Below are 12704 nucleotides of genomic sequence, written 5' to 3' on the forward strand. Positions count from 1 at the left end.
TCTCCAAAAATATTATCTTAAACCCCAAACAGGAACAAGACCTCTTGACTTCTCTTTCCTCCTGGGGAAAGTTTTTTGGCATCTCTGTGCACTTTTCGGTTATAGGTCAAAGTAATGTTGTCTTTATCGCTCTTGTGACTTTGAATCAGATGCTTATCTTATTAAAAGTGCTTTTCTTTCCTCCAAGTGGAGCCTTGCAATGTTGACATTCTATCATGCCCGGAGCTGCCTTTAGACCACAGATCATGTTAGCACATTACAAATATAGAACATTAGCAAACCTGGAAGGACGAGCATCCTGGCAAGTCTATACAAACAGAGATATGGGGCTGACCAACAAGCTTTGCTTTTGCTGTAAACAACCTCAGAGTTTTCACTTTTCTTACTGCTCAGGTACACCAAAGAACTCAGAATAGAAGTACTCTTTAGATGTAGGTAAGTAGAAATTTTGCTAACTGTTAAGATTGAAGTTCTTGGGAATCAAATGTGCAAATAGATAATTGTGCATTGATGCTGGTTGGAATGCTTTAGTGCCTGGAAAATTGTATGTGTGTGTATGACTGAGAGAGAAGACTGATGTTGTTTATTTTCTCATGCTTATTTTAAAATACCTGCTGTTTGAAAAATAATGTAAAGACAAGTTCAGTGCATTCATTCTACTGAGCTGAATTGCTTCACTCCACAGAGAAGTTAGTGTAGGAAGTACAGCGAGAGTATTTTCTTTTAATTTATTTATTTAAAGTGTATCTTTTCTGCTGATCTGCATTATGAAACACAAAAGGAAAAAAGCCCAAACATTTTGCAACTCAAGGGAATAGGCTGCAGTGAAAATTATTTACTTTACAGGGAAAACCTGTTTGAGAGGTTGGTTGTTTATTGTCTTAGTTGAATGTCAGGAGCCTAACTGAAGCTTTATCTGTTTACTTTGTATCCTGCATTTATTCCACCATGAGATCCAAGGTGGTGTTCAACCTTTTAAAAACCTTTTAAAAAAGAGTGCAACTCACAAGTTCTTAGTACAAAAGTTTAAACACAAGTAACAGAACCTATATTTTAAAAACTAGTTAAAATCCCAGTTATAAGCAGTTTTAACAACATATATAAATATAACAAAAGAGAAAGATAACACTGTCATTAAAAGTTCTATCTGACATAACATATTAAAAACCAAGTGCTTCCTTAAATAGAAAGGCCTTTACATGCCAACAGAAAGACATCAGAGACATGGACAAGCAGACCTCCTGAGGAAATGAGTTCCACAACTTATTTATTTATTTATTTATTTACTTTGCTTATATACCGCTGTATCTCAAGCCCAAAGGCGACTCACAGCGGTTCACAAACAGTAAAAACAGTAGAAACAGCAGTGGTTCCATGCAACATATAACAATTGACTTAACACATTATCCATAAATTACTAATAAGCAATTACAATGCACAATTATTACGAAAAACAACCGTACTCAATCTTCTCATCATCCAAGCGTAGTCCAGGTTCGTCGTCCATTGTTCCATTCCTATATTCCATTACCAGATTGCACTAAATTACTCAAATGCCTGCACAAACATCCAGGTCTTCACCTTTTTGCGGAATACCATTAGAGATGGTGCTAGTCTAATGTCCGTAGGAAGGGTGTTCCACAGCCGAGGAGCCACCACCGAGAAGGCCCTATCTCTCGTCCCCGCCAGCCGAGCTTGAGAAGCAGGCGGGATCGAGAGCAGGGTCTTCCCAGAAGATCTCAAAGTCCTGGTGGGTTCATAGGCAGAGATGCGGTCAGATAGGTAGCTTGGGCCAGAACCGTTTAGGGCTTTAAAGGCCAATGCCAGCACTTTGAATTCAGCCCGGTAGCAGATCGGTAGCCAGTGGAGTTGGCGCAACAGGGGGGTTGTATGCTCCCTGCGCTCCGCTCCTGTTAAAATCATGGCTGCCAAGCGTTGGACTAGTTGGAGCTTCTGAGCTGTCTTCATAGGCAACCCTACATAGAGAGCGTTGCAGTAGTCTAAACGGGATGTAATCAGAGCGTGGACTACCGTGGCCAAGTCAGACTTCCCAAGGTACGGGCGCAGCTGGCGCACAAGCTTTAGCTGTGCAAATGCTCCCCTGGTCACCGCCGAAACCTGGGGTTCCAGGCTCAGCGATGAGTCCAGGGCCACACCCAAGCTGCGAACCTGCGTCTTCAGGGGGAGTGTGGCCCCATCCAACACAGGCTGTAACCCTATGCCCTGTTCGGCCTTGCGACTGACCAGGAGGACCTCTGTCTTGTCTGGATTCAATTTCAATTTGTTCGCCCTCAACTTGGGATGCATTTACACTGAAGAATTATTTCAATTTGGTGACACTTTAACAGCTCTGTCTCACTGCTGTGGAATCATGGGAGTTGTAGTTTGGTGAAGAAACATCATTCTTTAGCAGAAAAGACTGATGAAGGCTTATAAAAGTACATCTCCCATGACTTTTTAGTATTGAGCTATGACAGTTAAAATGAAATCAAATTGCAGGAATTCTACAGTGGAGATGCCGACCTAGAAATTGCTTCTGAGAAGGCTCTCTGCCATGCCTTCACCAGTTGGAATATATTCAGGTAGGTATGAATGTAAACCAGGAATTACACATTCATGATATCTACATATTAGTTTAGGGAATATGAAAGTATGCCCTATACTCCAAGCCCTCATGTTCCTGGCAGCTGCTGCAGCAATCTATAGTGGTCTGTTCCCTTGTCAATCAGAAAATAGCTCTTCCTCTCATCTTTGGAGTGAGGGAAAATTGCATTGGTACTTATATGGTTGCACCAGAGATTGCTCATGAGAGTGAGTGGGAACACCAATAAACTGCTTCCTGATTGACAAGAAAATAAACCTCTGTCATTTGCAGCAGCAGCTGCCTAGCATATGAGAATTGCAGCGATTGTGCTGAGAGACCATACTTAGCTAAATAATCAAGACAGTTATATAGCAAAGCAAGGACCTTATCACATTGCCTAATGCATTTCCCACGCATTGTGGTGAATCCTTGGCATCCCATCGGGGGCCATAAGGAAACAGTCACCTCATGCCCCACATCACCCAACTTACCCGGGAACCCATCCGATGGGGGGGGGGGGGAGTGTCTGCTGCTCCACTTCCCATCATTGTTGCAAAGGCAACATGGGAAGCCTGCTGTGTTGCCACAGCAGCAATGTATGCCATTTGCTCTCCCCTTTTTCAACACGTGTGTCGTGTAATGGGGTCTATACTGATAAAGTAGAATAAGTAATGTACGTTGGGCAAAGTAGCCCATGTAATGAGGTTGTAAGTAATGCTGAATTGTGGTCATAGGTTTTTTTTGGTTAAATTTAACTGGAATTGCTTTGTAACTATGTATGTATTATTAATGACAATATGTGATTTATAATCTGGTAAATTAATTATAATGTGTTAAAATAAATAATTATGAAATACTGGTCATCAAAATTTTGTCAGTAAAATAAAGATGAAAACCAAGAAAGAAAACCAACAAATATGTTAAGCATCTTTTTAAACCAGGTGAAAAAAGAAGAAGTAGAAACAAGTTATTTATAGAATGGGCTTACTAGCTGATTGAAGAGCTGGGGAATACATCTGCAAGACATTCTGCTGAATGTGATACATCCATCATGCTTGATGGCAAACACATTAGTGCTGTGAGAGCAAGGGTAATACAAGAAATACTCCCCAATGAGCCACTAGTTAATTCATAATTAAAAACTTAATTAATGAACATCCTGATGAGGAGCTTAAATTTGGTGGCAAAAATAACATAAAATGCAGAAATATGAGAGAACCTTGTTGATTAAATTATTTGTTTGGTGACGTCTAGACGACTATTAAAAAGCCGAACAAGAAAACTCAGGGGAGTCTGCAGCAGTTTGGCTTTGGTAAGGGCAAGATTCTGCCCCTTCCTCTCCACCCTGCTGACTTAATTGAGTACAAACTACTTTTCTACTTTGAAAACTGGGGTACATTTGGCCAAGCAACATTAGAGTTGGTCATGATGACAAAAAATACTAACGAGGAACAACACACAATCTAACTTGCTTTTGCATCAGCCTACAAGGAAAAGCAAGATTCTGGCCCTTCTCCTCCCAGTTGAGTTGAGTGCAAACAATTTTTACCACTTTGACTACAGTTTGCAGCAACTGAAGTAAGCTGAAAACAAGGGGAGAGAGTAGGAGAGACATTTTTAAAACAGCTGAAAAAATGGGATGACAGAGGTTTAACTGGAACTGTCCATGACAAATTGGGAGAGCTGGAGGATATGAAATCAGGTTTCCATGGTTTTAGGAAGGAGTTGGCAACTGCAACCATTCACAGGTTTTTGCAATACAGCTTTTTTAAAAGTTTTAGAATACAGAATATAGTAATATATTATTCATATTATGTTTAGTTCACAAATCCTGTTATGATAATCTATTATGGACTTTGTAGGAGCCCCTGGTGGCGCAATAGGTTAAGCCTGTGCCAGGTCAGCGGTTCAAATTTGAGGAGATTGTGTTGAGCTCCCTCTGTCAGATCTAGCTCCCCATGCGGGGACATGAGAGAAGCCTCTCACAAGGATAGTAAAACATCAAATATCCAGGCACCCCCTGAGCAATGTCCTTGCAGACGGCCAATTCTCTCACACCAGAAGCAACTTGCAGTTTCTCAAGTTGTTCCTGACATGAAAAAATGACTATGTAAAACACCAGAAGAAAGCAACGCAGCTTTTTAATAACTTATCATTAACTATGTCAGCTGGGAGTGATGGGAGCTGCAACACTTGAAGGGCCACAGTTGCCTACTCTTGGTTTTGGGGTTCAGTGGGAGGACTTCCATCATGAGTGTCTTACAAGAAGAGCAGAACAACCATAGAAGCATAAACCCAAAAAACCAATATTTTTTATTGTCCAGCATGTAATAAAATGTTTCTTGGAAGGAGAAAAGAATAAGTAGCACTGTGGCCCATTCACTGAGCCAGTGAATATTACATGACGACTAACATTTCAATAGCCCTACATTTAAACCAAGTTTCACCCAGAAGATACATCTTTAAAAAGTTAACAGTGCTCAAAAGTATAATTAGAACTTCATTTAAGCTAACTGTCAACTATCCAGTGACTGAGGTTGTAGAATTAGTACTGTAGCCATGCTTGTTAAAAATGAAATAGACAAAAACGGGTAATCTACCTTTAATTTGTGCAAAATGAGTGCAAAAATAATAAAAATCAGGCTCAATGGTGATGAGATGATAATTCCATTGCTGAAACTATTATCAATATATAATGTTAGGCGCCTAAATATGTTTTTAATGTTGCAGTTAGCAGGTGTTGAGTAAAGCAAAATCAATAGTAAAGAAGATAGTAGTTATTTCAGAGACATGTCTTTACACTGGTATCCATGTGACCTGAAAAGCAGAAACGTTTTTACAGTAGCTATGAATTACTCAGCAGATGCATTGACTCTTTCCTTGTGTAAATCTGATGAAGCCATCAGAGGGACGCTGGGGACAAATCTAGTTCAGTGTGTTAAACATGAGCATATTGATTGAACCCCAGTAAATTCTCCTGCTGTAAATAGAAATGGCTAAAGCTATGATTCCCAGCTAGTAGAGACTTCAGTTCAGAGAGCTTCTTTGTTGCAGATTATAAATAAAAAAACATACCATAATAAATCACTCGACAAATTTCCCTTTTAATGGCCTTGAACCCTTTCTTCTCAATCTGAGATCCTGCTCTTATTATAGTATATTGCTGGAGACCAGCCTTCATGATCTCCCCAACTAATGGATCATAAAGCTGAGTGTTACTATAACAATGTGTCATCCAAGAAAGGTGTACCATGGCCTAAGGAATAATTCAAAAGCACATGTCATCTAGGAAAGATGAAATTTGGGAGCAAATTCTGCAACGCTGTATGAAAACCATAGTTAAACGCTCATCCATCTAAGATTCGTGAGCTGCAGTTGGGAAAAGCCCATCCAAGAGTTGAGGCATCATAAATTACCCATAGCTTACTGACAGCTTACTTCATAATGAAAGAAGCTAGGCAAAGAGGATTTATCCAAATGTGCCATATCCAGATATGAGTAATACAAGCCATGCATTTGCTAATACAGAGCTGGGTATTTATGGGAGATGATGCTGGTGATAAATAGTACATGAGTCAAAGACTGAAAGCAAAGATGGCAGAATATAAAATAAAAGGCTTGTGAGAGGATGGTAGCACACAACTAGATTTGTACCTACCACTCTCCATTCTCATCTAACAAGAACATAAACGCACAAGGGACATGGGGTTTGGTCTATGCTACAGTTTACCTTCATCAGTATTTGAAATTTTTTTTATTACATCTTCTTAAACTCTCATTCTGGCAGGTGGATTCTGGGAGATATCGTCCAAAAATGATAACTCCTAAATTGCAGATCTCATGTTCCTTTGATGGCTGGAAATATATGGCCTTCCAGAATTATGTTGGACTACAACTCCTAACAGTCCTAATAAGGTGATGATTGGCATTATAGTTCATCAAAACCTAGGGGGTCACATACTTCCATCCTTCTTTCAGAATATCCTTACTAGAAACATGCCCTCATTACTTTCTAAAACTTTGTTATAACAAATCTAAAAGAACTAGCAATGCAACACAAAAACAAAAAAGTCAATATTAAAATTCAGGAGTCCTTCTGTGGCACAGTGGTATCTAAGATAATCTATAAAACAGCAATCCCTCTTTGAGGTTCCCATTAAAAGCATAATTCAGTAAGATGAGCTTTATTTATGACACTGGTGATTTGGCTAGCAGGTAATGACACAAATAAAAGGATTGTCCAGTAATTGAACAGGTGTATTGAGCAATAGGACAACTGTTCAAACTCTACTGGAGGCTCCTTCCCATTTAATTGCAATCTATATTAGGACCATTCAGTACCATCTTTAGAAGTGGCTGCTTCTGGAGGCAAATGCTGGTGAATAAACAGCACCAGCAAGGTATTGCTAAGGGCAGTTGTGTGTGCTGCACAATCTGCCATGTACCTTCTGCTGCGTACCTTCAAGTGTGATGGAAACATTCTCCCATACAGCAGTGTCATCTTATCCTTTGTCTCAGGCAGCAAAATTTCTTGGCTTCCTCTAGACTAGGTAGTCAACTAATTGATAATAATGATCTAAAACTATAAAATATTAATTAATACTGTGATTAAGGTCAGCAAAGGAAGACCACTCCCTCCAAATCCAACAGCATGGCTTAATTAATTGAATTATATTTCTATCCTCATTTTCTCCCAAAGGACTCGATGTTGCATGGTTCTTTTCCCACTTGGATCCACATAATAACCATCTGAGGAAGGTTAGGTGGAGGAGTAGGGAAGATTTTAAACTCAGTCTCCTAAGTTCTAATATGCCACAAGCTTGTGGCCCTAAAGGTGTTTTGGACTTCCGCTCCCAGAATTCCTGGCCACTGGGCAAGCTGGCTAGAGCTTTTGGGAGTTGGAGGCCCAAAGATCCGAAGGGCCACAAGTTTGACACCTCTGCTTTAGGGTATCTAATCCCCCCTCCCCAAAGCTTCCAAGTTCTGGAATTAACTATGGCTGAAAGAGAATTTAAGAATCCCTGAAGAGACCTTCCCAGTGAGAGGAAATGCTCATCTTCTCATCCAGTAATTCTATTTCCTAGAATGCACGTTAGCTAGATGGTCCCAGGAACCCTACAATGATGGTACCATGTAAACAGAAACTCTTTCCCTGTTTCATGACCTGCCCCCATGACCTGCAGCAAACAAGAGTTTCATTTCAGCCAAAATAACTAACTGCCAGTGTCCATGAATTTGTCTAACCTTTAAAGAGAACAGAAAAGAAAACAAGAAGGGGTTATTTCTCTTACGTTGAATTGAGAACCCCCAGCTCTCTTTTATTAAGTGTAATAAAATTGGCAGCTAAAGAAATCTCAAGTGAAGTTTAAAAAGAAAAAGAAAAAAAGGGGGACGGGGGAAGGAGAAACAGCCATTTTATCCAGTCAGTAGTAATTATTTTGAAAAGGTTTTCTGATTTCTATTACATAGAATTCCCCTAGTGTGGATCTGTCAACAACGTTATCAACAAGTGAGCATGACAAAAGCCCTGGGTAGATAAGAGTCATTTCACAATTGAAATAAAGTTGAAATGATAATGTCTTCAGGCAGCCATGATTCTGACCAAGTGAGAGACATTTTACTTGTTTTCTAGCTACATTGGTAACAGAATTTATATTTTACTGGCTTATCATTATGTCAGTTTTAAGGCAGTATCCTGAAACACTGGGGTGAGGTCCTGTTAAAGATCTTGTCTGCTAATAAAAGCAGGTCAGCCTGTGGGAACTATTTAGAGCAGTGGTTCTCAACCTGGGGGTCGGGACCCCTGTGGGGGTCACGAGGGGGTGTTAGAGGGGTCACCAAAGCCCATCAGAAAACATAGTATTTTCTCCTTGTCATGGGTGTTCTGCGTGGGAAGTTTGGTCCAATTCTATCATTGGTGGGTTTCAGAATGCTATTTCATTGTGGGTGAACTATGAATCCCAGCAACTACAACTCCCAAATGACAAGGTCTATTTTCTCCAAACTCTACCTGTGTTCACATTTGGGCATATTGATTATCTGTGCCAAGTTTGATCCAGATCCATCACTGTTTGAGTCCACAGTGTTCTATGGATGTAGGTGAACTACAACTCCAAAAACTCAAGTTCAGTGTCCACCAGACTCTCCCAGTATTTCTCTTGGCCATGGGAATTCTGTGTGCCAAGTTTGATTCAATTCCATCATTGGTGGAGTTCAAAAGGCTCTTTGATTTTAGGTGAACTATAAATCCCAGCAACTCCAACATTCCCAAATGACAAAATCAATCCCCTTCAACCCCACCAGTATTCAAATCTGGGTGTATCAGCTATTTGTGCCAAATTTGGTCCAGTGAATGAAAATACATCCTGCATATCAGATATTTATATTACGATTCATAACAGCAGCAAAATTAAAGAAGTAGCAACGAAAATAACATTATGGTTGGGGGTCACCACAACGTGAGAACCTGTACTAAGGGGTCACGGCATTAGGAAGGTTGAGAACCACCGATTTAGAGCTACAATGAAGAGTAGTTTTAGTTAAACAATTGTAAAAAAATGTTTTCTTTCTTCATAGAAGTAGATTGTTTTTGCCACTCATAGCACAATCTGTGGGTTTCCAATGAATATAATGATATACACAATGTCATATAACATTACCCTCATAACAAAAGAACCCATATCTGTGGTTATACTTCTCCACACCTGGAGTAGTGTGCCTCTAGGCATCTGCTTAATCCTCCAATTGTGATTCTATTGAATACTTCCCCCAGAAGTTACCATAGAGCCATGCTGGAGGAAAAGCAAATGCCTAGAGAGGATAACTCTCAAGGAATCTCTAGATCTTCCAACACAACTCTGTGGCATGCTGGGACTGGTAGTCATTTATTTTAAATTGTGCATTGTTTTGATGATATGTAATTCTGTTTTATGTGTGACACCTTGAGTGTTTTGTTAACTGCCCCGGGTCCCTTCAGAGAGATGGTGGAGGGATACAAATAAAGATGATGGTGGTGGTGATGATTAAATGTGTTCCAAATCTGGAACAAATGTATCCCCCATGGATATGGAGTTCTTACTATATTAACAATTTTTAGCCAGTCTGCCTTGTTGCAGGAGAGATCAGGGTCAGGATCCAAGATAGGGAAAAAAAACTATGGGCAAGCAGTGAGAAACAGTAGTGCAGTCGTGGGAGGAAGGGAATGAGAGGAGAGGGTGGAAAGGTGGCATCAGAAGAACCCATGAGTAAAACAAAAGTTTTCTAGTAGTGGTGGCATTAGTAATTTTAATTTTTGCCATTAGTATGTTGTAAATCGCCTTGAGTCTCCCCAGGGGTGAGAAAGGTGGTATATAAATACAACCAACAAAACAACAATGTATGTGTGTGACTCGCAAACTCTGTCTCAGAGTACATTACTTCATGCTGTAATACTAAATAAATAAAAAATAAAAGACCCTGTTGTTTAAATGAGAATAGATGGTTAACACATGCATGTTCTTTGCCTGTATTTTCAGATCTTACATGGGAATGGTCTTCACAATCACCAGTCTGATATAAACTCCTTTTCATATTATAACTAAGACTAGCAAAGTTATTTTGACAACTAAGAAATGATTCAAGATACAATTTAAAATAATTACATACATAATAACGCTCATGATGTCCAAAATCAGCTGCTTAAGTTGGCCATCTCGCCATGTAATGGTAGGGCTTGCATGAAATATAATCTGTTCCTAAATTCAGCTTTCTGTCCTCAAGTAGAAATTAATTATGGTGCATGTATGCTTGTGGGAGTTTAGTCTAATTCAAGTGCTGCAGGAAATGTGAGAATGGAAGAAGTTATAGTGATGCATTTAAAAATGTGACACAAACTGGATTATCTTTCCAACAACATGGGGCAAAACGTCATTATTTTTTAAAGCTAGTTGCTTATAACTGCATAAGTATATATTTTGAAAAACATGAATATTATCATGACAAAATTGTTCTTACAGGAGAATCTTAATGTCGGCAATATGGGGCATCAGGTGATAATATTCGACTTTTCTACTGTAAGAGGTTTGTGGGAGATTCGTGTTAAGAAACACAAGGAACGGCAAAAGAAGGAAAAGGAAAGAATAGCCAAAAGTGCATTGGAGAAGTAAGGAAATGTTTTATTTATTTTGAGGTTATTTTGATTAATTGTCTGATGACTGAATTATAAAATCAAACTGTGGGTCAGTTGTAATCAACAGCAGTTGGTTGGCATTAAATTATTAGATAATCTTTGCAGGATGGATTTATATTATTTCCCTATGCATTTGACAGATTGTTGATTTTCTCTTGTAGTGCAAGTTAAAAAGTGGTTCCCTTAACCATATTTAAGCTGAGATACTTCAAAATCTAGTCTAAACCCACTTCCTATTATTAAATTTACTTTGCACAGGGACAACCCAAGACTTTCTATTGCTTGAGACAGCATAGCCAATGGTGACCATAATGCATGTACACAGTACACAAATCCCACTACTATTTTGGAACAAGATATAGGAAAACCTTCAAGTACCTTGTTTCAATTTAAAAAGCAATGTGATGGCTCAAACTAGGGTTTAATTAAGATAGTTTCATAACAACATCCATATTTTTGTTTTAAAAAGTGTTAACCACGCTAGATATCAGAAAAGGAAAGGTTAACTATTAAATAAGAAAAAAAGCAAACTTGCTTCACACTAGAATATGAAGACAACAGACTTCTCCAACTGTTCCCCAGTAATTGCTGCTGAGAAGCAGACCGCCTCTGGATCCATTTAGCTGCTAGTATTTCTATTGATTATTATTATTTCTTTATTATTACTTATTTATACCTCACTTTTTCTCTCCACAAGGAGACTCAAAGCAGTTGATGGAGGCAGCACCTTCATCACAGGTAAAAGGGCAAAAATATGATACCTGGGACCCTACATTGGTTGTGCACCGTGTGTCAGAATTCATGAAGGGAACATGTGTGGGAGACAGCTCTGCGAGTGAGAGATGCAACTGTGAGGGAGGAGGAGGGGGTCTACGCTCACACTACCTGCCCTCCCAGAGCCCCGGCCCCTCCACTGTCAGAAAGCGGGCAGGGGAAAGCACAAGAAGAGGGGAAGGGGGAGGAATCCAGTTCCTGTCACTCTGTTCACACTAGGGCCTTGTAAAAACCTTCCCCGGCCACCAGCACATTTTCCACTTTTTGAAGAAAGCAGCCCCAGCAGCTGGGGGAGCTGTCCAAGCGGACTTCCTTTCATTCATTCTGATGTGTGTTGCACAACCAGCGTACGGGTTTCAGCTATGTGTAGGGTCCCAACTATCATACTTTTGCCGGTAAAAGTTCCTTGTATATCTAAAAAAAAACAAAGCCTAATTGGGCGTGTAAAGGTAAACAACACTACCACTTCTTGCAGAAATAAAATCTATAGGAACTTGGAGTCAGACCTTTGATCAGTCTAGCTTAATACTGTCACAATTCATGACAGTGACTATGTGGGTTTCCAGGCATGATTGTTTCCTTGCCCAACCTGGAGGTGACAGGGATTGCCTTATCATTGCACTATGACATATTGCTTCCTTCGTGGGATTAGGTATAGGTACTAGCTTCAGTGACATGGCTAGTGGCCATGATGGCTTGGATTCTAGGGAAAAACGACTTTTTCAGGGTAGCTTACTATCAGCCAAAATCATAGTATCATCATAAACTCTAGTGTAATGAACAAAAGGTGGATAAGAGTTGTTTTGGTCCACTTTCTTTCCCCAAAGCATGCATGCATTTGGTAAACCTTTAAAATGTCCACCTTTTGATAAATAAACAGCCTGAATTGCTTTATTGTTTCCGCACAAAGTGTTCCATTCACTTTATCATGTTAGATACTGTTTTTCTGTAGCTTTTCCAGCTCTGTGATGCAAGAAATTTGGAGACCCAAAGGCTTTCCATGCTATTTTCATTTTTCTCTAGAATTGTAAACAGATTTTCAGATGGGCTTAGGTCACAGGACAGTGTTTTTGATGTGAAAGAAGCAAGCTCAGTAAAGATCATTTGTAAATGTTGAAGTCATAAAATGCTTTTACAGTGCTATTGTAGTTATGTCTTCTCAGAAGTAGATGGCACTAA

At 39.5% G+C, this 12704-nt stretch overlaps 1 protein-coding gene across 3 annotated transcripts in view; it reads left to right on the forward strand.

Annotated features, from left to right (window-relative positions):
* Positions 1-252: 252 nt before the first annotated feature.
* The window catches only part of LRRC2 (leucine rich repeat containing 2), a 67168-nt gene continuing 54716 nt past the window's right edge, over positions 253-12704 (forward strand). The window contains exons 1-2 of one of the 3 annotated variants that reach the window (XM_060762049.2): positions 254-435; positions 10579-10724. In XM_060762049.2, the coding sequence (XP_060618032.2) occupies positions 10600-10724 (125 nt within the window). In that variant the 5' untranslated portion in view covers positions 254-435; positions 10579-10599. Of the gene's footprint in view, positions 436-10578; positions 10725-12704 lie in introns of all 3 variants that reach the window. The other 2 variants (XM_060762050.2, XM_060762051.2) reach the window with 2 other exon arrangements.

The sequence above is a fragment of the Anolis sagrei genome, chromosome 2, assembly GCF_037176765.1.
Source record: "Anolis sagrei isolate rAnoSag1 chromosome 2, rAnoSag1.mat, whole genome shotgun sequence".
Taxonomy (NCBI): domain Eukaryota; kingdom Metazoa; phylum Chordata; class Lepidosauria; order Squamata; family Dactyloidae; genus Anolis; species Anolis sagrei.